The 26,033-nt window shown below is 39.3% G+C and overlaps 5 protein-coding genes across 10 annotated transcripts in view; 2 read left to right on the top strand and 3 right to left on the bottom strand.

The window, feature by feature from the left end:
* The first annotated feature begins 1,140 nt into the window (after positions 1–1,140).
* pdzd11 (PDZ domain containing 11) lies at positions 1,141–3,904 on the top strand. 3 transcript variants are annotated; one of them, XM_041047958.1, is made up of 7 exons: positions 1,141–1,200; positions 1,747–1,854; positions 2,216–2,356; positions 2,488–2,586; positions 2,811–2,871; positions 3,530–3,572; positions 3,609–3,904. In XM_041047958.1, the coding sequence occupies exons 2-6, from the start codon at positions 1,762–1,764 to the stop codon at positions 3,562–3,564; spliced, it is 429 nt and encodes a 142-aa protein (XP_040903892.1). In that variant the 5' UTR covers positions 1,141–1,200; positions 1,747–1,761; the 3' UTR covers positions 3,565–3,572; positions 3,609–3,904. The 3 variants fall into 3 exon arrangements, with proteins under 3 accessions (XP_040903892.1, XP_040903893.1, XP_040903891.1); XM_041047959.1 differs by having other exon boundaries at positions 3,615–3,904; XM_041047957.1 differs by having other exon boundaries at positions 3,530–3,904.
* An 894-nt stretch (positions 3,905–4,798) lies between these two features.
* On the bottom strand, positions 4,799–9,310 carry stard14 (START domain containing 14). The gene is made up of 6 exons (XM_041047954.1): positions 8,977–9,310; positions 8,658–8,805; positions 7,870–7,973; positions 7,572–7,689; positions 7,435–7,487; positions 4,799–6,620 (listed from the first exon to the last, which is right to left on the bottom strand). The coding sequence occupies exons 1-6, from the start codon at positions 9,145–9,147 to the stop codon at positions 6,414–6,416; spliced, it is 801 nt and encodes a 266-aa protein (XP_040903888.1). The 5' UTR covers positions 9,148–9,310; the 3' UTR covers positions 4,799–6,413.
* Positions 9,311–10,605: 1,295 nt separating this feature from the next.
* Positions 10,606–18,913, bottom strand: rab41 (RAB41, member RAS oncogene family). 3 transcript variants are annotated; one of them, XR_005894689.1, is made up of 9 exons: positions 18,775–18,913; positions 17,551–17,609; positions 16,340–16,393; positions 15,908–16,013; positions 14,844–14,955; positions 14,321–14,414; positions 13,810–13,903; positions 12,870–12,936; positions 12,564–12,633 (listed from the first exon to the last, which is right to left on the bottom strand). XR_005894689.1 is itself a non-coding variant. In XM_041047956.1 (8 exons), exons 1-8 carry the CDS (start codon positions 18,851–18,853, stop codon positions 12,569–12,571), a joined length of 636 nt encoding a protein of 211 aa, XP_040903890.1. In that variant the 5' UTR covers positions 18,854–18,913; the 3' UTR covers positions 10,606–12,568. The 3 variants fall into 3 exon arrangements, 2 of the variants coding, with proteins under 2 accessions (XP_040903890.1, XP_040903889.1); XM_041047956.1 differs by lacking the exons at positions 13,810–13,903; positions 15,908–16,013 and adding an exon at positions 15,287–15,392 and having other exon boundaries at positions 10,606–12,633; XM_041047955.1 differs by lacking the exon at positions 13,810–13,903 and having other exon boundaries at positions 10,606–12,633.
* inppl1b (inositol polyphosphate phosphatase-like 1b) overlaps positions 17,910–26,033 on the top strand; it is a 28,471-nt gene continuing 20,347 nt past the window's right edge. Inside the window, exons 1-4 of one of the 2 annotated variants that reach the window (XM_041047951.1) lie at positions 17,910–18,081; positions 20,230–20,313; positions 23,214–23,310; positions 23,961–24,086. The gene's annotated coding sequence lies outside the window, so the exon portion shown is untranslated. Of the gene's footprint in view, positions 18,082–18,920; positions 19,036–20,229; positions 20,314–23,213; positions 23,311–23,960; positions 24,087–26,033 lie in introns of those variants that run through there. The other variant, XM_041047953.1, reaches the window with a different exon arrangement.
* On the bottom strand, positions 21,127–24,245 carry arr3b (arrestin 3b, retinal (X-arrestin)). The gene is made up of 14 exons (XM_041047698.1): positions 24,186–24,245; positions 23,778–23,846; positions 23,556–23,616; positions 23,419–23,463; positions 23,128–23,321; positions 22,907–22,966; positions 22,739–22,815; positions 22,487–22,622; positions 22,302–22,386; positions 22,099–22,171; positions 21,686–21,823; positions 21,441–21,518; positions 21,316–21,339; positions 21,127–21,211 (listed from the first exon to the last, which is right to left on the bottom strand). The coding sequence occupies exons 1-14, from the start codon at positions 24,243–24,245 to the stop codon at positions 21,127–21,129; spliced, it is 1,185 nt and encodes a 394-aa protein (XP_040903632.1).

Consider the following 26,033-nt stretch of genomic DNA (forward strand, 5'->3'; position numbering starts at 1 on the left):
TCACTCATAGGTAGTGTCTCAGTGTCAGTACTTCCAAGCACACAGTCACGTACAGCCAGTAACCATCAGGATCTGCTTCATGAAGTTTTCTTCACCAGTTAAATGTGAAGGAATTTTTCCTTCTTTCAGTCTTTAGATTGTATCAGGCAACGTTTCCACAGGTTGGTTAGAAGTAGGACCTAAAGGCAGTAGTTCACTGTCTGTCCCTAAACATAGCTGTGAAGACATCCAAGCCTCTGGATGAGAGAGTAAACAGCCATAACACAGGTGCCCCTCAGGGTCACAAGGCACACAGTCTTCCCTTTGGAAAAGACACAAGTATTCCACAGAATATACAACGTGATTTAGGATGACGTGGATTAGTGATTAGGATTTGGTGCCCAATAGAATCTTCACACATGCATGGATAGCTGCTGTGGTCCAATGAGGACTATCCTTATTTAGACATGAATGTTATATGTTTTGTATGGGTTTAAACATGCTCTGCGGGGAAGATGACCTTCTGAATTATTATTAATAAACGCTTCTCTTTAAGACATCTGGATCTCCTGAAATATTTTCCATGATGAGTTAACCATTTCACATATTTCCATTACATTCAAGAAAGTAAGAATATCACATTTACGTGACAGCACATGCAGAAACAAAAAAAAAAAAAAAAGGTTTTAAAAAGCGATCAAAGAGATTGTTGAAATTATTATTATTAGACTTTCACAATCAGAAGGGAAAAGCACAATGTGGAGGAAAATAAATTAATAAATGAAGAAAAAATCCAAACCAATCAATCTACACTCAATCAAAAATACAGACAAAACAGATAAGTAGTAATAATACACAGATACAGCAATGTAAAACATACTTTTTTCTTTATGGGGAAACATCCAACAGATAATGGTGATCATTTTTTTTTAGAGCTTTATGAGAAACACTGGGGAAGACTAAATCCAGACGGAAACAGTAAAGCTATGTCAAGGACACCAAAACCTCAAAAGCAGCAATTGTGTCCACTCTTTGGATTGATTATTAAGAGAGCTGTAATAATAGGTGCAATATACCTTTACAATACGTCCAGGGTCCACACCGCTACACGGCAGAAGTATTTCCCCCTCCGAGACAGTAGGAGGCGGTAATGCTCTAGATGCTAGTCATTGCTCGACACAGAGGAAGTGCTTGTTGCTAGCGGTTTCAGAGAAGCCTGCGGTGAGATTATTTGTTGTTTTGTGGCATTCACTGTGCATTTTTTCCATTCAGAAGTTGTGTGGTATCTTCGTCGTTAGAGTTCAGATGACAGTAATAGTAAAAGCTAGTAAAATGAGCTGTAAACAAAGCAACGTACGCTCGTTTAGAAGTTAGCTGGTAAGCTAAGTGTAGCGTTAGCTAGAATCTCGTTTGTTCAGCGTTAAGTTTCCCACTTTCGGCTAAAGCACGATTTAAATTCTGCACATTTGTATCATATGATACAGATGTACATAATTATATTCACAGTCACGCCAGAAATTGTACCGTGCCACCAGGCTTAGTCTTTAGAAACGTTGTTTTCGTACAACTCAGTATCTAGAGGAGAGTATGTGATCTGAACGCAGCTGAGATAGTGACATAGTGATAGTGATAGTGTTATGTTTTGATGTCTGCTGGTTTTTGTGCTGTAAGACCTTTGTGGCAGACCCATTTGTCAACAGTACATTTCAATAGAGTACTAAACGTTAGGGAGCAAATGTTCATAACAATGTACTTCTCATTTTTTAGGCGTTTTCATTTATAATGGATCAGAAAATTCCTTATGATGACTACCAGCTCCCGGTGGTATTCCTGCCTTCTTATGAGAACCCACCAGCATGGATACCTCCACAGGAGGTATGTCACTTATATAGAACTACACGCTGAATGAAACATGTATATGAAGGAGAGTTTGTACACTGTTGTTTGACTTCACCGGCTGCCCACTGACTCATGGTCAATGGCTCTGACCCCTTTTCTAGTTGACGTTTTGGTATTCACATGTAGTCTGCTTCCCCTCTGCTCTTGTTCCTGGTCAAGAGACTTTATCAACACTGGAAACACACAACATCAATTGTTCCCATTTCCACTACATCAGCTAGAAAGGGGTCAGAGTCATTCAGTGGACTGCATGTGATGTCCTGTAACATAATTTTCTGCAGGCTGTTAAATCTGATCTGATTGCTCTTAGTAAGACAAGGTTTGTGTACATTTGTAGCGCGTTCATCATCCTGACTACAACAATGAGCTCACCCAGTTCCTACCTCGCACCATCATATTGAAGAAACCTCCCGGAGCACAGCTGGGCTTTAACATCCGTGGCGGCAAGGCGTCACAGTTAGGAATCTTTATATCCAAGGTGTGTGTGTATAACTCTGGTGTTTGGTATGGCCTTTACTGGCATTCATACTTGTTGTGCTTGTGTTTGCTTTTCAGAAATGTCCACATTGTGATTACTAATTTTTGCATGCTTGTGTGGTGGGTTGGCAGGTGGTCCCAGACTCAGATGCCCACAGAGCAGGGCTACAAGAGGGAGACCAGGTTCTTTCTGTGAATGAGGTTGATTTCCAAGACATAGAGCACTCAAGAGTAAGTCAGAGCAGTAATTTCAAGCTTAGATCCAAACAGGTTTGAATCAACACGTTATGCAGGTTATATATCACATTACCTGGTTGGTCGATATCATTTTCATTGCATGTGTATAACAATGTCAGACAACTTCACAAATAGGACGCTTGGTGCTCTTCATGTAGTTTGAACATGTCTGTGGTTTTTATTGTGCTGCATTCAGCAAATTTCTTCCTCCTCCTTAGGCTGTAGAGATTCTGAAGACTGCACGAGAAATATTGATGAGGGTTCGCTTCTTTCCTTACAGTAAGTCTTACTGCATTAAGTAATTTAGAGTGTGGACTCCAGATTTCATCTGCTATTTATGTAGTCATAACTTTAAGTTTTTCAGTAATTAATTTATTTGTAAAATTAACCGTTTGTGTGGATCTTCATCTATCATAATTAAACATATAGGCCTGCTTTCTTGCTTTGTTTACAAACATTATTGTTGTGAACAAACCTTTTTCACAGCATCAGAAAACATAAATAGGTTAGTTGCTGTCTAGAGTTACTGTTGAGATAAGATAAAATAGATCTTTATTCATCCTAAATTGTTATGCTTAGTATGGGCACGATAGCAGATTCCAATCTGTTTCAGATTGTGCCTTTTATCATAGTATGCTAATATTACAGTATATGTTACATGTGCTATCAAAATGACAGTTAAAAGTTCATTTGTGAGGAAAGCTTCCATAACAAACTCACTTTTTGAAATCTTTTTCTTATGGAGCAAACATGAAGAATTTGTACAGATGCCAGTATGTTTCAGTACCCACATACATACATCTGGCTCATATCACTGCCTGTTGTCAACAGAAAAAAAAATGGCTTCGGAGTCACTGAATTATATCATGCTGGTATGAGATTATATAAAGACATCGCTTACAGTATCATAATGTTCTACTCTGTGTTCTTTTTTAAGACTACCAAAGGCAGAAGGAGAGGACTGTACACTAGGTGGCAGCAGAGAGAGAGAGAGAGAGAGAGAGAGAGAGAGAGAGAGAGAGAGAGAGAGAGAGAGAGAGAGGTTGGCAGACACGTCATGGCTCGTCATCACTCTCCTCCCACAGACTCTGGCCTCCATTCTGTCTCAGCCTCAGGATGACTGATGTATGACTTGCAGACTCACTTAAAGCCCTCCATGTAAGAACAACACCAGCCCTGTTAAATGCTCACTTTCCTTTCTCACCCAGATAGTTGAGAAATCTACTGAGAAATATGAAATATACTCAAGCCCTAATTAGATGTTTTTACCACAGCCTAGGAATTTTAACTTAAATCAAGTTCATAGTAGCACTCGTGTGTACTGTACACATTTGCATTAATGACTTAAAGTAGAGACAGATATATCAGTATCTGTAAGTGCACCTAATAAACTGGCAAGTGAGTGAATATCATGTAAGAAAAATGTATATATGACTTGGATTTCAGTACACACCGACACATCTGGTACAGAGACAGTATGTCCTCACATCTTTTAAGAGAAAATTATGTTGAGTGCACAACATCTAGTAGATTTTTAAACATCACTGTGAATGCACTGTACATCAATTTTTTATTTAACAAATATTTGTAATCGTGTAGGAAATATCACCTTGTGTAAATATATGTAATTGATTGCTATTGGGAACCCAGCATTTATTTAATACTGTCAAGTATTAATTTTGTTCATGTTTTGTACATGAAACGTTTTACATACACTGCTCCTGGGCTGAATGATATTGCAGTTATTTAATGTATAAACTGTTCATTTGAGGTGCCAGACTGTCGACAGGTATAACTTTTAACTTCTTGCTGTTGAAGTACATGTTATTGTGCCCTGTATTTTAGTATACTGGTAAAACCAATAATCGGGTGTTTATCTGTGTGTGACAGAGATCCAGAGGATTGCAGGTTTTCATGCCGACTGAAAACTCTGTCATGCACTTTCTTTATTTTCGCCTCTTTGGTTCAGCGTGTATTAATCAGTAAAATCAGCAGACGCATGCTCCGGGCGTGAAGTAAATCTACACACATTCGAACATTTATAGAAAACAGCTCGGTACCTCTGGTTGTTACTGCAGTATGCTAGAATACAGTTAGCTCATGTATTTTATACATTTGCAAAAGAGATGTGTATATACCTGCCTGTTTCATTTCAACACTCTTATTCTTTTGTACACTAACAATTTTCATAAAGGAATAACTTTTGGTATTCCATCTGATTTTTTTTTTTTTTATGATCTAGAGCTCATTATGAAACTGTTTTTTGTTTTTTTTTAATTGTGTTTCATAACATTGACAAGTAAAATAAATAACAGGTTTTGAACTCATCTTTGTTCTTGTGTACTTGAACAACCTGTAACAGAACTGGACACGGACGGGTTTGCTCTGGAAAAGTAACCAGACTTGTTCTACTTCGTATGTTGGTTTCTCTTGAAACTGACTGTCACCTTAAGAGGAATGCAGTCAATGACAGTGAACAAGAACGCATGTTAACAGTGTGAGGTTTTCTTTTTTTTTTTTTTTTTTTAAGTGAAGACCATGTAACATTGTTCATATCACAAATCAAAAACCTGACAAGAAGAAAAACCTGACAATCTCGGCCTGCGGGGTTCATTCCAGTGTAATTTCTCCATCATGACTTCATCTGAGGTTACAGCAACTTCGAATAAATAAAATAAAAGAGGTCTTTCTGATCCTTTGGGTAAAGTGAAAATCGACAGGCAAAATGCCAAAATTTGTTATCTACATTTTACACGTTAATACAACCAAACTAGATTTTCATTCTCAGTGACACAGCTGATTGTCTCCCTGAGTGCCAATGCAAGTCTGTATAACTCATATAAGAATTACCATGCATACACTATGATTGCACAACTTCTTAATAAATACCATGAACCTTCAAAACAGTCTTCCTGTATTACACATAGAAGACAGAAATACAGCATAGCTGTTCATTAATCATGACTAAATAAAATGAACTGAAGTGTAGCCATAAAATTCACATTTAAAAACAAAATCAGTCGCAAACATAGTGACAGTGGGGTGTTGTGTCTAAAAAAGAAAAAGCTAAAAAATTTTGGATTTCTGAAAAACAGAGTCAAGGTTGGTGCACAGAGCTGCTGCACAAACCCAGAACCTTTCACTGTGTTTCATGTTATCTTATTAACATGAAACCTGTTGTGTAACAGTGTAACTAACCATATTAATGTGATTTAAAAAATCAAAAGTGGCTATTTTTAGTGTGTTCATCTTGATCAGACATTCAACAAAAAAAAGGTTAAGCTAAAATAGTTTCTATAATGTTTAAAGGAGAAATTGTGGGGTCGGAATTTCCACATCACTGCTTTCACCACTGACAATGCCTAATCTTATTTCTGTTCAGTCCCTTATGAAGAGCCTCTAGTGGACAATGACACTTAGTTTCCTCTCATTTAAAAATGTGTTCATGCAACTAAACAAGGCCTGACAGAGGAGCCATTGTAAATGTAGTGCTATAACGATGCCACATTCAAACCCCAACACCTCTAACCCTGTACATTGTAAAGAAGTTACAATATGGCCAACACTGGAGAGATTTTTTTTTTTTAGCTTACTTCAGCATAGACTGAGGTGAATGGCAACTTGATCTGTGCTCATTTCCATCTGATAAGACAGCTGTAAACACTTCATACTCTTGCTCATCCCAGAAGGCACTGATTTGGAGGGTTGGGGCGATTTCACAGAGTCGGAGGTGTCAAGTCTTATTGTATTTGTGAGTATATACAGTCCATCCCCCAGTCTCTCCGTCTTGCACACCCTTCCTCTCATCACTTCAGTGTGATTTAACTACTGTCCTCGCTGTCCTGAGCATCCACCTTGGAACTCTCATCCACGTTTTCTAGCGAGTCTGCCCTCTGTATGGACAGTTCAGCGGGGTCCATCATGGGCAGGGTGTTCTGCTCTGGGTACAGCCACGGCTTCTGGTCGGGAGAGTTCTGCTGTTTCCACTCTGGGTAGTTCTGTCCCGCCTTGTGTACACTCTTCATCACCTGGAAGGAGCGGGCGAAGAGAGGACACAATGAGGATCAAACCACACCTTCATTCTCAGTCAACAAAGCTGAAGATAAAGCTGGTCACAAAACACGTGTAACTGATTATATGGCAGTAACACAAGCTGAAGTGATTGTGAAAAGCTATTTACAGCTCTGACACAATGTACTCAAAAGCTAAATGCAACACAAATGCAAACCACAATACAATAATAGGAGTTGTATTTAGGCTACGTACGTTTTAACATGCATTCCATGAAGTCTAAGATGGTGATCTTTCCTTTGCTATGTGTTCTTGCCTTATAATATTTTATTCACAGAAAAGAATGGTTTCAAGGTACAGAAGGTCAATGTTTCCGTTTAGTTAAAAGCACAAGTTTCTCAATGGAAGTTTCTCTCTCTCTCTCTCACACTCTCACACACACACACACACGCACACAGATACACATACACAGATACACTTTGGTCTAAATAGTTTCAATCTGCGAAGGATATGAAACCTGGGGAACGAGTTCTGCCAGGAGAGAGAGAGCAACAGCTCAAGCTGAGATACTCCTTTGTCAGCAACCTTACTGGGACAGGCCCTTAAATCTGGTTTCTATGGTTACCATTGTCCTTTTAAGGCACATGAAACCCTCACTCCCTTACGCGTGCACACACCTCTTGCACACTTTCACCTCCTGGACACACATGGTCGCAGTGTAAGACATACTGATGCACAGTTCATGTATTTTAGCCGTATCAGTGTTAAGAAGAAGGAAATAAAACTTTTGCTGCAAAGAGTTTGGAACAACAGTTGTGTAATGTTACATACCCGAGGAGCGAGAACCTGAGATGCTTTGTTCACCACCCACTTTGGAAGAGAACCTAGAGCAAAGAGACCAGGGCGAAGTTTAAAAACTTCAGCAAGAATTCTCAGTTGGAACAGAACGATGTTGGTTATGGTCTTACCTTTGGGGTCGGCTTGTGAAAGGTATATGAAAGTACAGCTATTTGGTCCCGTGGGCTTGATGAAATAGCCAGTGAGGATGGAAATGGCCCTCACCAGGTCGCTGCGAGGAGGGTATTTCTGTAATTGGATCAAAACAGTCAAACAGCAGAATAATGAGGAAAAAAACCTCTTTCAGATCTTTGGATCTTTGGACAAGTTATGCAATGTGAAACTCTCATTATGAATAAGATGTGTTTCTAGATGGAAAAAAAGGCCAATCAGCATACACAAAACATTAGAACAGAGAAGGTGGCGTACCGGGTGTTTGACGGAGAAGTTAATGATAATGTACTCGTCATCCATCACCTGCCATGAACGGAGCGTCACCACATCCCTGTTCTTTATAGGCTTTGGACAAAGCCCTGCAGAAGAAAAAAAAAAAACAGACATAAAAATCTTGTTATATTGTGTTAGACCTACTTCATTAGTTCAGTTTTCCACCGTCACAACCTTGGTCTCAACAAATGCAGCCCTGTTATGGCAATAAATACACCGGTGGAACAAGACGCTGCTCACTTTTCAGCCCTGAGGGCTGCAGGAGCTTAGGAAAGGGGCAACAGAAGCAACAGGCTCTGATACATTAGAAATGGAAGCTAGAAGCAATGACACAAACAGATGTACCACGGAAGGATGATGGAAGAAAAAACAAACAATATATATATATATATATATTTACACATGTAAATATAGCTGCAAGCGCTTGCCGATGGGAAAAACCTTACTTTTGTAAAGAACACAATGTTTAAAGAAGTCACTGGGGTGTTATACAATTTAACAATTACAATTTGTATTTATTGTACTGAGAATGTGGTTGGATTAATGAATAGCACTGTTTCATTCTTGACAGTACTATTCTTCGATTTTAAACATACCAAATATTAATTAAACAATAAAATACACTCTTTTCCTTTTCCCGTGTTTCTTGTGTGTAACAGGTGAAACTGAGTCAGGCCTACACTGAGCACTAACATGTTGCTGGTGGGTGACTTTTAGAGCCACAAACACACACAGGAATGTGATAAGACACAACGGATAGGAGTCCTCACATGAGTAGTAGCCCACATCAGCATTAGCAGAGAGCCGGGCAATGTCAAAACTGTCCAACATGGCGGGGTCCCACTTCTTACGGTACTGGCCATCGTGAAGGACGTCGAACATAGTGGCTGCTGATACATCTTTGATGGTCAATTTACACTGAAACACACACACACACACACACACACACACACACACACACACACACACACACACACACACACACACAAACAATTAAAACAGGGTAAGTTCACAATGGAGCACCCACAGAGTCAGGTATGAGGTCCAGATTGTGCAGATAGTGTGAAGTTAGTGTTTAACTGAACTTACCTTGATCTTATGGATTTTAGGTACGTGGTTTCCTTTATTTGCAGGAGGATGTTCGACCCACACTTGCATGCCATTATTGTCATACTTGTTCAACCAATTCTCCGTTGACAAACACTGCTTTTTGAAGTCGGCAAAGGCCGTTTCATCGGGTAAAATACTCGAAAGAGACATTTTTTTAAAAACTATCTTCTTTAAAAATAAACACACAAAAAGATCCACAAAAAAATGTGCCAAGCAAAGACAAAGCAACCTGCTCGATCCGGAGTGTGTGAGTGTGTGTTTGCCCCAGTCGACTGACGAAATTTAAGGCTTCTGTTGTTGTGTACCTCTGGTGACACGAATATATCTGAGCTGATCGCCGATCAGGTCGAGCAGGATTGTTTCGTTGAATTCCTGAGCCATGCCTTCGAACACCTCTCCCGCTGACGTCACAGCACTTCCTGAGTGCAGGTGTGCCGGACAGGTGAGCCCCGCCCTCACAGAAACGACCAGAAACAGCACTGTCCACAGATAATATCATGCAGCAGCCATAGGTCGAAACTGATACCGGACGAAACGAGGGGTTCGGTAAAAGAGCGCTTCTGTGGTGTTTTATTGTCAGAGTGTGGAAGATACAATCAGGGCTACACACACACACACACACACACACACACACACACACACATGCACACACACAGTAGTGGGCTGAACACTGTGGGCTGCTCAGGGGAGTGGGTAGGTGTGAATTGCTCAGTGTTGATGACTCGAGACTAAAATCACGACTTTTAAATGTTAATAAAAGTACACAATGGCTAAACCATGAGAGAAATATTAATAAAATGTAAACCTGAGTGCACCCTCTGGATCTGGATCTGAATCTGAATTTTTATTTATTTATTTTTGAATGACCAATCGTGATAAAATCCTATTCTATCTAGATTATCAGAAGGGCAAATATTTAAAAAGACAAAACAACCATAAATAACTAAACTAAGTAAAATAAAATAAAATAAAATAAAACAGATACTGTGCTGAAAATGTGGATTTTTAACAACGACATATTCGAAAATATATATTAATTCTACTCTTTTCTCTCCATATAAAGGAAACTCATGGACATACACACTGACGTTTGCCTTTCTATACTTGTGAGGACCCTCACTGAAACTGGCCATCAAAAACTCAACAATACAAGCCCCTTCTCTCTCTCTACTCAATTCTATGAGTAGAATGTCAGAAATAAAATGAAACTCCAGTTAATACGTTCAGTTTTGCATCACGTGCTTTCAATGGCCGAAGACGTAGCAGCGAGGTAGCAGTGTACGCGCGTGTAACGAAACCTCGTGTACAAACTCGGCCACACCTTTCTGTTGTAACACATCATGCCAATGATGTCTTTCCCAATGAGTAGTTTGTCTGTGACACAGACACACACCTGCATATGAAAAGTTTCACACCTTCAGTTCAAGTGCTGGATGTTATTATTTGCTGTACTGACAAACACGACATATGAGCGTTTGTTAATCCATAGCATTTTAAATGAGAGAATTAGGAATGCGCCATTAAGACTGATACCAAATGATCTGTAATGGCATCTTTTCATACTACAGTACTTTATAAAGGGATCACAGACGTTGATATTTTGGTGAAATATTTTTATTTTATTCCACGTGATAGGCCTACACTTGTGTTTCATTAACTCTTCTCCTTTTTATACATCAGATAGTAATAGTACATTATTCACACGAACGTTGCTAAACACGAGTAGACAGCATATTTCAAATGGACAGACACAATTCAGAATAGCACAAAGCTGAGTATTTAGTCAGTGACAATAGAAGAGCTGCTCATGTTAAAATGGTTGTTTGATGTAATTAAATACTCAAATTTTTAAATCCATTTTTTAAACGCTGACATTTTAAAACAAGCTACAGCAAATGACCAGTGTCTTTTGTTGTGCTATGGCTAGTTAGTTGGTTTGTGTTACACTGTGTATGTGTGTGTGTGTCTAGAGATGGTGCAGCCTTTACCTGCGACTGTAAACCAAACTACCGACTATTCACGCTGCAAAAAGTTATTTCTTGCAGTGTGACAGGAAACAACATTACCAGGCCTCAATGTCGCCTTTAGGTGGAGCCCCAGCAGACACGCAAACAATAAATAAAATAAATTTTCAACATGCGTGTCAGCATCTGTACTTTTGGTCAAGCGTACAATGTCATCTGAATGTCCAAGTTACAAAATAAATAAACACATAAAACCAACAGTCCTACACGGGCAATAAGCAATACAGCAAAAGGATACTGCAACTAACTTCTCTGCACTTTTTACAGCAAGGGTGTTAGTAAGCGCTAGCTGTATCTGAGGACAAACTCTTATCTACCAGCTCTACAAAACAACGAGTGAAGCCATGAACCAGTCAGCAGGCTTCTTTTGTATTTTACAATATTGTGGCTTGATTCAGTGCACAACGTTGGTGAACAAACAAGCAAGGCATCTGTGTTCTTATCCATATAAATCCTGCATGGTGAGCATGCTGCAATGTTCTTGCAATAGTGTAATCAACACAACACAAATTATCGATGAGATGGTGGGTATGTCATAGCGACCAAAAGTGACAACTTTCCATCGGCATGGAAAAACTAAACACTGGCTCTTTTTTATTTCATACACCGGGGGGGCATCTAATAACCCAAAACTCCTCCTCAGACGTGTTAGTATGCGTGCAGCTAATTTAACATTGGAAAGACAGTTGCTATAGTTTTAATGCAGACAAAGTTTCAAGTTAGTAGCCATTCTAATGGATTTGGGATGGCTTCCCTTTGAAATGAAAATAGATGTTATTACTTGGTTACACATCCCTTTTGCAGCAATGTTTTAAATAAGGTCTCAAATGATATAAATTTGGTGTACTACCATGCTGTTGTATTGGGCAGTTGAAGCCTACAGATGTGTTAGGTGTAAATTATACCTAATGAATGGACCCTTGACCCTCTTGAGTAAAAAGGGTTCCTTTGAGCCTAATGTGGTAATATGACCGTTAGCAATGATGTAGTTTCACTGGTAAGATCCTGTCTCTTCTTCCTCAAAATAAGACAAAGTCCAAACATGATCAGTTCTCTGAGAAAGACAACAGTATCTCAGATAATAACGAAAAAAAAAAAGTAAAATACAATGGATTGATAACTCAACCTTGCAGAGTCATTTAAATAATCCCAAGCAGTTTTACTTTACAACAATGACAAGAGTAACAGCACTAAGATTCTGAACTGTGCAATAACTCATGAGCGGTTAGCTAGGTCAGTCGGCAATCCTATATAATGCCATGCAACTGGATGAAAATCTCAACATATCATTTAACTTATTCCTTGTTTTAAATGTTTACTTTTGAACCATTTTTTTCCCCAGATAATCTGTTTCAATACAGTAATGCACATCCACACGGATACTCTGAAAAGTCACTGAGTTGAAAAGGGGAAAAAAAAAAAAGAAAAAAAAAAAAAAAGAGGACAGGTCCTCCATCCCAATGGCAGTGCGCCAAGGGTGGAGAGAGTGGCCACTGAGAGACAAGCTGTTGGTGGGGAGGAGACAGGCTGGGTGGGGGTGAGGTGTACTAGCATGAGCAGCTGCTCTCGGTGACAGTCATCTCTGGTTGTTTCTCCAGTTTGATGTCGATCACTGAAAGGACTTGGTTAAGCAACATCACCGATGACTTTGCAAATTTCACTTCACTATTTTCTGCAAAGCTAGCTGGCTGCAATCTTAACAGAGAACATTCATTCTTCTCTGCTTAGAAAACTTACAGGCACTTGTTACTGGGTTTCCAAATTTCCTACCATAAAAGTAACGGCAATTGTAACAACACTTGACAATGGTGTGACAATACTTGTTGAAAGCAACTTTAAAAAGGATACTGTCCTCTTTGCTTTTCTCTGGTGTGCTATCCATCCCTGGCAATGCAGCAGCAACACGACGGAACAGCTACAGAACAAAGTGAGAATTTAACACATTTGAAAAAAGGACTTGGGTTGAATGGGATATAAAGTAAAATGCTTTGACATGGGGTGGATGATATGGATAAAATCTTTACATTCATTACAGTAAATGTAAAGTCATCATTTTGATACTGAAATATCTTGATAATTTATTTCTGGAAATTCAACACTACAGCTGGTACATAAAATAACATGTCTGAAAAATTAAGGTACTTAATTTTACCAGTACCTTAAAACTTAGGGTACTGATGCAAAAATCCTGTAATCATCAAATACTGAGGTGATGTGGTCAGTCCACAATGGTCAAATACACCAAGAGACATTGAGGGAATAGTGAGTTTGGTGTAAATTTAAATAAAATCTACGACTTTTCACTATTTTATTTTGTTTAATGGTATGCATCATCATATCACCCAGCCCTACTGTCAAATGGGCTAAATTATATACAGTACAGACAGAAAGTGGTCATTCCTAAACAATATATTTTATTGAATGACAGGCAAACACAAGAAGCAGTTAAAGCAGTGATGTGTACTGCAAATGTGACTGTAATTGCCGAGCATGAAAGCAAAGGCTGCCGTGCTAACTTTCCTCCAATGAGCCGATCCATTATATTCACATTTTGAAAGTTGCAGTTTTAGTAAATCATACAAAAAGTACTTGATCAAAAAGGAACACGGTAACAGTAAACTTGTGCCCAACAAGTGAACCGAATAGCCTGTGGAGGGAAAACACAACTGATACAGTATGTACTAAGACAATGATGAGCCACAAAAGGGGAAAAGAAGGCGGAAGGAGGTAAGTGTACACTTTTGAGGGCAGAATGAGCTCAACTACCCTGAGAGAGCAGGATCTCTACCTGTTTGACATTGTAGCCAGTCTTTGCGCTGGTTTCAATGAACATGACATTCAGTTCCTTAGCTCTCTGCTCGCCCTCCTCCGTGGTGATCTGTCTGCTCAGGTAAAAGCAGAAGAGGGGGAGATGGACGAACAGACAGATATGGAAACAAACATCGCGAAGAGGACAGGCCAAAAGGAGAGGGACGAGATGGAGAGAGAAACAGAGAGAGCTCAGCACAGAATCTTGTTTTGGGTGAAAAAGAGAAAGAGGTTAGTTTGGTTATCACACAAACAGACAGAGAGGAAGACAAAGGGGAGAGAAGCTGTTGTGCTGAGTAAAGATGAGGCAGCAAGAAATCGACTCCTGACGTCATTTATTCATTGATTCAACAGCCACACTCTGATCCATTTAATGAACACATGGAGTTGTCCTCACAGGTGGGCCTCCCTGACCTACAGGACGTTATGACCTGTGCTGGAAACGTTGGGATCATTTGTCAGTATAACACCTGCTGTTGCTAGACACCAACCTGTTTGACGTTATAGCCAGCCTTGGCACTGGTCTCTATGTACATCACATTGAGCTCTCGAGCTTTCCTCTCTGCCGCCTCAACAGAAACTTGCCTGCCATGGTCCCGGGAAGGGAGGGGGAGGGAGTGGTGTTCAGTGTGGTGTTGAGGGAAACACAAAAAAATGACATGGAGAGAACAGACCAGAAAAAGGGAACAAAAAAGTAAAGCAAAGGAAAACGCAGAACAGAAATATGATCAAATCATAAGAAATAAAAATATATAAATAAAAGTACTTAAATCACTAATAAAAAAGGCTGGAGTATGCAAAATACTGAGGGATGATAAGAGTCAAAATTGGATGAGATGCACTGAAGGGAAGAAAAGTGGGATTCCAGGCTTTGGCAGAGTTTATATACTGTAATACTTAATGCTACCTATTTTCTAATCACTTGTAGAACTATAATATTAAATTCTATTTATCAGTTTTTGAAAACTGAATAAGAAGATGGTAACCATTCACACATCTCACACAACCATGTACCTTTTATCCGCCAAGTCTGTTTTGTTGCCAACAAGCATGATAATGACATCACTTCCTCTCTCTGTTCTAACATCATCAATCCACTTTGAGGTTTGCTGGAATGAATTAAGATCTGTGGATGTAAAAACACAAAATTATTGTACACATCAGCCGTGTGTGGTCTCAAAAAAACATAAAACATTTGGTATGTTAGCGATAGTGTGCACAAGCAGGTATTACTCCTCGTTAAAACAGTAGAGAATCTTATGTAAGAAAAACTCGTAGAGTAGTCATACGTTAATAAGCAAAAGTATTAAGACAAGAAGCTTGAAAAAGGAAAAAGTACTTAAAAGAGATGCTGAAGGTTATTAGCAGAAATACATAAAGTAGCAATTATGCCAAAGTAGTTTCCGTCCAATTGCTAAAGACCCCTACTGAAAGGTTAGAGTACAGCCCTAACTCACTGGTGATGTCATAAACAACCACAGCAATGGTAGAGTCACGGATGTAGCTGGGAATTAGGCTACGAAAACGCTCCTGTCCAGCAGTGTCCCAAAGCTGGAGCCGGACCTGAGGATTGGAACGGAGGAGAAGAAAAGGACAAGGAGGTGGAGATAAAGAGAGGAAAGGCAGAACGAGAAAACAGAGAACAGGACAGACATAAAAGAGTTGCAAGCCAAGCAGCAGAGATGAGAATGGCCTTTTGTGGCAGAATGGGGAGAATCATTCGAATGCAGCAGGGGTCAGAGGTGACCAGTGTTATGCAAATAAGATGCAAATAAGACATGCGTCGTGCGGAATCATTACTGAGGCTGTTTCTGTGGGTCTCTGCCCATGAGGTGAGATTTGAAAACATTTTCCGTTATTCCTTCCATCAGCCTCATATGTAACAGCATTTAGGAGGCAGAGACCCCCCTGGACACTCCTGGAGAAATGCTTTAGCATCACCGCGGCTAATGCAAAGAGTCTGGAAGAGACCCTCATCATGCTGTCCAGTGGGGATTGCCAGGCTAGTAAATGCTCTTTTGCGCCCTTGCACATATTAAGCGAAGGACAAGGAGGTGAGGCAAGGCCATGATACCTACTGGCTATGTCATAAACCACCACAGCAGCGGCTGAGTCGCGGATGTAACTGGGGATGAGGCTGCGGAAGCGTTCCTGTCCGGCTGTATCCCAGAGCTGCAGCCGAATCTGTGGCCAGCCGCAAAATGAATGTGGGCATTTGGGTGGGGGTGGGGGTGGGGGTGGGGGTGGAGGATGGCCATTTCATGACCCAGCCAGGGGATGGAAGGAAAACAAAAACTTGAAATAACAATGGGAACTAAAAACATGATCACCTGTCTAACAAAATGAATGGTAAAAACTACGATAATGTAAAAACACAACGTGAAATGATGAAAGGGAAATAAATGGTGGCTACTGCATATAAGGCAGATGCATGCTTTAAGCTTTTCTAGTAATTTTAAAACTACAGCAATGGAAATGATGAAAATTACAATAAAATATACAGGGCTTACCGTGCGATCTTCTAGGTACATGGTTTTTGACAAAAAGTCAATGCCAATTGTTGCCTGTAAAACAATCGTTCATTAAAACATTGTTATAAGTTCAATACTTCAGTATAACATCTAAGAAGAATTATTAGACAAGTATTCATGGAAAAGTCATAATTAAATAATGTTAATTACTAGGGCTGGATATACTGATTTTTAAAACCTCAAAGTCAATCTTTGTATTTGACCCTTTACTCAGTAAACATGCATATCTGCTAACCCTAGCCCTACAGATTAAAGATAGGCAGTGGTTACTTGTTGTAAGTGGTTCAGTTTATGCTACATGATGTGTAAAATATCTACTTTGTGGAAATTTAGTTAATGTGCACATCATAAAAGATTATTTTAAGCTAAAAAGAAACACTGATGATAGCTGGCTATATGAGCCGCCTTGAATCATAATAGTTGCGTAAACTGCTACATGAAAAATTACAGTCTAAGTGAATCCGCTGCAGTTTACAGGACTGACGTGATACAGGATGGTTAGCTAACACTGGCTCTCTCTTGATGAATATAGAGATCGCATCAGTGAGAGGGATAACCTGAAAGACTAAAGACTGCACACTGATCTGAGATCTGTTTGTGTTTGCTGAAGAGATTATTTCTTTTTATTTACTTTATCACTGGCTATGAGATGTGAAACTGTGGAAGTCAACAGAACAGTGTGTGGATTCTACTTAATTCAGTCTCTCCCTGTTGGGGAGCTAATGCTAGCTGGCCCACTGTCTGCAGATATCAAGCTGATGTGTTATCAACACAAATAGTGCAGAAGAACTAGTGAGCAGACTTTAAGTTTCTGCCCTGTCTGTGCTCAAAGTGATCATTAAAGTGGATGTCTGTACTTAATAGAAGCATCTGCTACTGACAGTCCACACAGCTGTATAAGATAACACACACACACACACACGCATAAATAAATATAGATAGATAGATAGCTGATACCCTAGTAAGTGGTGCAGGTTTTGCTCATGTAGGCCTAAAAAAAAACATAGATCGAAACTGAGTCTAAATGAATCAGTTCTGGACTTTGAACTGGGAGAGCTGTAGTGATATCCAGCCCTATTAATTACACCTGTGTTTAACAAGTCATTATGTCTGTTGATGAATAAGGACTTCTGGAACACATCTCAGAACATAATGTCTTGCACACTAATTCCATGTCATATTGTTTTTACCTGATAAGTGTTGTCGAAACTGTCATACATAAACCTGGTGATGAGTGAGGTCTTCCCAACTGTGCAAACACAATAACAGCAACTTTAAGATTTGATCCTGGAAATCAAAGATCATATTCTACAAGGCCCAAATTCCCTTTTTTTTTTTAGATTAAATACTCACTTATATAATTTCTATTTTTGTATTATAAAAAGAAAAATATCAATATGACTCAGTGACATGACATGGTGAGTAAATTTCTATTATCACTGTTGCAATGTGGACGGCTGAACCCACACGCTGAGCTGGCAGTATGGGTGGAGCCACAACATTTGGAAAATGAAAATGGGTTAACTTCTTCAGTTTGTTTCGTGATGAGAGAATTATCACTGCCATGTTAGGCAATCACACCTAAAATCCAGTCACGTATAGTTAATGTCCGTATTAGTCCCAAGTAAGCTGACGTTAAATGGTCGGGGGAAAAGGCCGACTGGTCTGGACCACTGGCCGACGTGGCTCTGAGAGGTGCTGCCGTAGGAAGCTATGAGCTAGTGAGTTGAACAACGATACACTGCCAAAGAGAATGAACTTAATTCCCTTGTCTTATACGAGTCCTCTGCTTGGAAGCAACAAACTCCTGAAAACCACATTAGAGGTTTAGTTAGGTAGTAAACGCCAATATTAGCTAACGCTGCCGCTAACGGTAGTCTGTGTCAACGTAGCACAGCTAACCGTAGCTAAAAGTAGTTAGCCAGCTGCGTTTCGCTACGATTACGCTAGTGAGATGATGCTGATGCATCACAAAGTAATGCCCAGAGTAAGTACCGGGTCCTTTACTTTAACATGACAACGGACCAATCTGAAGATAAACCACTAACGCTAATAGTGTAAAACGTTATAATTACTCGTTATAAGCATTTATCGTTAAGACGAAGAGCGAGATGTTTGGCTAGCTTAGCGATCTACCGTTAGCTAGCTTTGCAATGACATCATCACGAGTGAGAAAAAATGTTATGTCCATCATCTTTTTGTCATTTTACTCTGTGTTAAACACCTTATTGACACTGAAATATTAGCATCTCGCCTTGTATCGTTACCGGACGTTGACGTCCGGGGGTAAATATAACCTCCTAGCTAGCAGCAAGCTAGCCGGGCAAGCTAGTTAGCTAATCGTAGCCACTTCTTCAAACATGTTCCTCACATCCCACCAAATGAACATTTGATGTACATCATCTCCAGCTTACCACTCTGTTCGCCCAGAAAGACGAGCTTGAACTTTCGTAGAGGATTACCAAACTCTCCGCCGCCGGTCGTGGTTGACATTTTGTCAAAAAAAATAAACAGCTAGTTAGCTGACTTGGCTAATGATGTGATGTGTCTAGACCGGAGTGGGGACAGTAGTGTATCTTTATCCTGCTCAAGCCAGCGCTATTGTTTTCTAATTCATACTGGAGTGAAATAGCGCAACCAAGAGGCAAACTGAGAGACCTAGGAAATCGCAAAGGGTACGTAAAGCCTTTTCCTATGCCCATACTTTGAGCAGGGTTTATTCCTATTTACCTTTTATGTAAAACTAAGTGATTTCTATAGATATTAGCCAGACGGAATAAGTCAACATTAACTCATCGTAGCCCTGCTGAAATAATACTCGAGCACAGTCAGGTTGCTCAGATTCAGCTGCAAACCTTTTACTAAAATTTGGCAAGATAATGTGCTTGGTGTTTAGGAAACACATAAGGGCAAAAAGAAAAGCAAGAAGCGGGCGAAGAGAAAGGCTCTCCAAACCAGTGGTTTGCTATGTGAGTCACAGTTTTGGGACAAGTGGGCCATGTGAACGCAGGATCAATGTGTAGGAAAAAATAGCCAGTTTTACGTTATTGTTAGTTGTATGATTCAGAGCAGTGCTTTAAAGAAACATTCATTCACTGCAACTTTTCAGAGCAATTCTTGTGTGTCACTGAGTGTTAATTTTAGCCCCCCAAATGAAAAACACAGTACAAACTGTGCCATGTGACTCATCCTGACAAAATATTTTATAACATATAAATATAAGTATATGAATTAGGTCTGTGTGGAAAAGAAAAACATTCTTCCAAAGAGCTTTGATAACAAAATGCTGTTTTTGTTTTAATTGTGCATTCCCTTTTTGTTTGTGAGATCATTAAACAATATGTAGTTTTGTAACTAAGCAATTTGTCAATGTAATTGTAACTTTTCAGTGTTAAGTACCAAATAGAAGCCTTGACATAAAAAGACTGAGCTAAATGGACAAAGATAAGAGGGTATTTGGGGAAACAATGTTTTTATTTCCTATTTTGGAGATATTCATCCCACAGCTGCACATTCAGTCATAACATCTCATGGCTCTAATGAAACAGCAATAAAGATTAAGAATAAATAATGTACTGCATCTTCAGTACTCATAATACTTGGAGAGCAAAGTCTACCATCTATACTATGGGACATTTCCTCTGACAAAGAAAAATGTACAACACTTACTTCTATATAATGCTGTGACGGCATGCAGAGAAATGTCACACAGAGTTTAGACTTTTTTCTGTGACAGAGCTCTCACAGTAATGCCTGATAAAAATGCATATGCACAAGGGAAATAAGAGCATTGTAGTAACTCAGTGTCATGCAGTGCTTTTCTTCATTGGTGTTGAGTTCCTTTGTGTTCTGTGTTCTCTGTCGGAAAGGTAATTTCGTCCTTTGCTGGTCATCTCATCCTTCCATGGACCCAATTTTGACGTCTGCCCTGTTAACATGAAACAGCTGATTCTGTGAGTCCAACATTACACCACACATTATATACACCCTTGGCTGTATCAAAAATTGCATCTAATTTTATATACAGCCAAGGGTGAAATAGGCAACATGAGTCTGTGAGTTTTTATAGCATGATGTGATGACCCCTTTGCATATGGATAATGAGGGCTATATATTTGATGCATAAGTAGCGAACAATCGGCATACATGTTGATGTTAGTTGCTACAGGAGATTCTTACAAAAGAAGCATCTTGGAGGTGTAAATTTTTCACACAAATGCAACAGGGTTGTAGGCTGAAACAGTGCATTAATTCAGGGGCCATCACATCTATGCTTCTTTCAGAAGACCCCATGGCCTTTAGTATACAAATACTTGTGTTACAAATCAAACAGTCCTTTAATTGTGTTGTTGACATGTGTCATGAACTAGATCTAACATCGCAGTGTTTAAATCTGGTATTTATTTCCTAAAAAGGGCATACAATACGTTGGATCCCCCGAAGAAGGGAACAACGTACAACATACTCAATCTAAGGTGGCCTCACCTGAACTACAGAAGCTTTTAATCCAATTTGCTGTGGTTCATAAAACACACAAACACACAAACACACAGGAAAAATGTATCAGCAGAATGTCACAAACATCACAGCCACAAGCGAATGCATGTCTTTTCATAGAGACTGTGTTATACTTACACTTCTGCTCATTAGACGGCAATGAAATTCAATAAATGGATAAAAGGGGAGGGCATGACATAGAAGATGTTGATCAGATCAGTAACAAAATACTGTCTTTTTTTATTTGAGTGAAATGTCTCTGGAAGGATTTAAATTGCAGTTAAATACAAAATACTCCACTCACCTGCGGGTTTTGGGGACATCAAAGTCAGAGGAAGCTCCACAGTGACATCGCTGAAAATAAAAACAGGTTTATTATTAAAAACAAACCAGTGATTTGTATATTTGTCACATAAATAACAGGTGACTGCAAATTAAGTAATCAAATCAATATTTACCTTCCTGTTAGGCCACCCAGCAGGCTTTGGTGGGAGAGAAACAATAAAAGAAACCCTCAGTCTCCACAATTTTACGCAAAATGTAAGTATTATGAATGAATATTTTTTATTCAGTTAAATCTTACCCTCCGCTGGACACCATTAAATTGACCTTGACTTTGTAGGAGACAATGATTCCCTGTATCTCCTTTTCTCCTTGACTCCTGTGAGGAGACAAGAATAGTTTACCTTTCAGAGCTTGAGGATTTGGTCTAAGACAAGGTAAGCGGATGACACAGTGTAGAGCTGTATCACCACCACCCAATAAGAGGATGAAAACCTGTCCAGGGCTCACTGTAAGCCCTTTGATGAGAGACCTAGAGTGGCTTACAGAGTAGTGGATGCTAGGTGGGTGTCCTCATCTTTTAGCCGTCCATCCACTGCAATACCACGCTTCTCTTTGTTGCTGGACAGGAGGGGGGTTATTGTGAAGGACTTCTCCAATGTAGAGTTGCCGTTTATTGTCTCCCTGTGTATAGCAGTGAAACAAACAAACAAATTGATGAATAAATAAATAATTTAATAATAATACTTTTCCTTGAACTATACTTTAAATGTATTTATTTTAGTGTAATGTAACAATGACAGGCATTCTTTTGCTCAGTAATAGTCATAGATTCAAATTAGCGATATTTGGATGTGACAATATTTTTGTAGGAAAGGATTTTCCTAAATTAATTAAATTGAGACTGAAATAATCCGAGTCTTGCTAAGAAGCCTCATTTGCTAAAAAGAAAGCCTTACCCAAACTCCTCAGAGCAGACTGCCTTGGTGTAAGTGTCAGATGAGTAGAGGACCACACTTGTTAGCTGCTCAACTAAAGAGAAAAAAAGTCAAAAAGAGTCTTGAATTTGAACCCTCTGCCATTTTTTTCTCACTTTTCTAAGCTACACAATTGAACACAATTCATTAAAATTTGAAGTTTTAATTCTTTCCTTGCTACTCACCTGAGACTTTGATTTTCTTCACAACCTTAGAGGTTTCATTGTTCACTTTTACTTTGACGGTTATTGGATCTCCATGGTAATAAGTCTAAAAATGAGATTTATAATGATTTATTTGGAATAATGTAGCAATCATTATATAATTTATCTAATGCCAAACATACAGTTTCTAAACTTTCTAAACGTACCTCTTTTTCAAGGGAGGCCTCCAAGTGAATTGGTTTGTCAGTCATCATGAACTGCTTGGCTATATCAGCCTTGGGTCCGGCCTTGTTGTTAGCTGGCGCAAACTGTATTTTACGAATCATCAGACGGCAAGTGTCCCTAAGACCAGAAAAAAAAAGGCAAGCAAATAGGTTCAGGGATAGCCCTCTGCATGTCCTTTATGCTACTACAGCTGGAGGATGCAAGTATTAGGCTGAGTGTGTGGTTTTACATACTTCTTCTCAATGACTTCATCTGCACTGTCAGGTGAGTTGGCAATGTATCCTTTAACCTCAAAGTCCACGCCACAGGCCTATAACAGAACAAGACCGAAATAAAAGATTTGTCAAACATTTAATGAAGTGTAGAGTAGAAGTAAATGAAATGATGGACTGTAATAGTACCTTGCCAGCATCATTTGGCCCAGGCTGCAGACCCACTGAGCATGGGAGATTTGTTGGCATCTGAAACAAGTAGAGGCAAGGCAACACTAGGGATTAAAATTTAAGATAATGACTGGAAAGTATACATGAAGTAATGATCGGTGGTTGATCAATATAACATTGGACCGGAGGACAGGACTGATTTGAAATGTTATGTAAATAAATAGTTTACATTTCCTCACCTGGAAGGAAAAGGGACATCCTTGCTCTCCAACTTTCTTCATGAGGGATTCCTGCATAGGTGATCTGGTTGTGCTCCCACCTGTAGGTGGATACACCTGAATGCGCTGTATCCAGATGTCTCTCCTGAAGGACAGCCCAATGACGTCCAAGTCTTCACTTCCATAGCGGAAGGCACAAGCAAGGTAGACAAACACTGTAATGGAAAAGGATATAGTCATTCTCGTTAGTCTGTTTTGGGTAAATTCAGGCTTTATAAATTTCATCTTTGACAGCAAATGTGATTAAAGTACCTTTCCTGCCATTAAGACCAGAAGGGTCCACTTTAATTACCCCCTCTGCAAATGAAAGAAGAATAAGCGTTAGATTTCACAGAGATGCTCATATATGGACATATGTTAGGATGCAAAGGCGACATTGCGCCACGCACCAACTACTTCCACTGAATCCACATTGTCCACAAAGTCTCTCTTCCCCAAGTACAGGGCAATCTGAAAGAAACAGAAAAGCAGAGAAGAAAACAGTTACTCCTCCGCCAAGGTTACAAGAGTTTGGAAGTTATTTCTGGAAGTTGGAAGAGCTACATACAAATTGCACTCCTCCCTAGGCCCAAGGGGTACCCTGTAATGACTGTATTATAGAGGCCACTTACATGTCCATTGCCGCTGGTCTTCTTAAATACCCTGAAAACAGAGAGAAAAGGAAAACCCAGTGAATCAGACTATACTTTCACACATTTTAACACCTGTACACTTACTTTTTTCCATTTTTGAAGTAGTCTTATGCCATGATTTATACACCTCCAACCTACCACAGATGTCTTTTCCAATTATAGGATAACATGCATCCACCCCCTCCACCCCACCCTACTTCACCCACCACTCCCCTCCTGTGAGGATGGATTAATGCTTAGGATGGAAAAGCCCGTGAGGGAACTGCAGCTGGACATAACCGTGATTTGGTAAGTCTGTACATAATAGTTAGAAACATTAAATACAAAAATCGTCCTGTTTTTCTTCATATTAAGCCATCAAACATAAATTCAATGCATGGTGCTAACTTGACCATAAGACAAATAAAACGAAGTAGCAGCATACTCCTGCAAAACTCCCCAGGTCATCCTACACTACGTTGCTGCAGAGAGTAGATTCATTTTAGTATATGTTGAATATGTCTTGGTAAATGTCTCAGAGTATTTATCAGTATCCCAGAATACTAAATAATAATCCCAATGTTATATAACTTCTCAAGCGCAATCCCTTTGCTCTGGGCATACAGCCACAAACAAACAAGTAATCCGTGGTGGTGTTTTCCTCTTTCGGGTGTGTGCCAAGTAATCCTGTTAAAACTTTTCTTTTGTCTTGTAAACCTCTCTTCCAAGATCAGATCCACACAATCCATCTTAATCAGGATTTATCCATATCCTGGAGGACTCAAGTGCTTGAGGAGTCTCAGAGAATATACATGCCTCTGCCAAGATGTGAAATCGTTACAGCTAAACTACTCTTTGTTATTTTTGAGGGAACTATTACATTGATCTCTGGACAGATCCTGAGCCTCTCTTGTTTTCATCAGTTGAGTCAAGCATCAAACAACAGTTGTGTTAAACCTTAAATGTTGCAAGATCAGTCAAGAATCGCTAACGTGTGGTATTGGCAACTCTTCATTTTGACACGCTGTCACGCTGACACGCATTAAGTGATATTACATTTCCTTTTATGATATTTTAATTCCTGACACAACTGGAATGATTAATTTTAACCTCTTAACTAAAGCAGCTACTGTGTCAGGAAAACCAAAACCGCGTATACTCACTTTGACATGTTGATGGCAAAATTATAGACCCAGTCTGCAAATGAAAAAATGTTAAATTGTTATAAAAATATGTGAAACTGATAAATCTATGACTATTAGATGCACTGGTTATTTTTTAGTTTAATATCAGACTTTATCACAGTTTATTGTAGCATTTTTAGACAGGCGTTTTCCCTATACATTACAAAAGAATACATCAATAATGTCCTACATGATTAACCAATCCAAGGGAGTTTCAGTCATAAGGACCACTGAAGTTAATCTGTACAGGACAATCCTAAATTCTGAATAACCTCCAGTAGAATAAGTTCCATTTTTCAATCAACAAAACATTCCTCAAACTCATGTTGTTACTGTGAGATAAATTGAGTGGCTGAAGCACATGTTCCAGTGAAGTGACAGCAGTGATGCATTTTCAGTAGATCCTGATACTCCTTTGTGCAATTAATATAATACTAATAATCTTTGGTTATTGACCTCTTCATCTATTTCTAATGTGCCTCTGGTCAACAACAAAACCTGCTCACTTACCGCGCCTTCACTTTTGTCTGTGACTCTTCTCTGCTGTCTTCTGTAATCCGCCACTGTTGACAGCGCGTAGTGTGTGTGAGTGCCAATCACTGCCTCCTGTTTGCTTTTATACCATGACCTCCCAACCTTGGAGCCCTCCCTTCAGCTTATACAGCTTCTCATAGCAGGCTGTTTTAGAGAAAATCTGATTAATTCATTAGAACACTACTGTTTTGGTCCACAGTGTGTGTAAAAATAATATTGTGTATGTGACTTCAAAAGAATAAGCTGAGATGTATGGGCAATGTGAGTGTTGGTAGGTGGGCCATGCAATAAAAAGACAATGTCCTAATTTTTAGTTATACTAACTAGTTTCACTAGTTTTCCACAGTATATGTGCTGCAGGATGTGAACAGTAATTGTGTACTTTGTGCACATTTTGCAATTATGAATGAAATCCAACTACAAATGCTTGCCATGTTATTCGATCTTTGTTTAGACTGTTTTAAACAACAAGTAGATAAAGTACTGTATGAAAAATGTTCAAAAATCAGATTTTCCTACTGCAACCCTAATTTATAAA

Source organism: Toxotes jaculatrix, chromosome 10 (assembly GCF_017976425.1).
Source record: "Toxotes jaculatrix isolate fToxJac2 chromosome 10, fToxJac2.pri, whole genome shotgun sequence".
Taxonomy (NCBI): Eukaryota; Metazoa; Chordata; class Actinopteri; family Toxotidae; genus Toxotes; species Toxotes jaculatrix.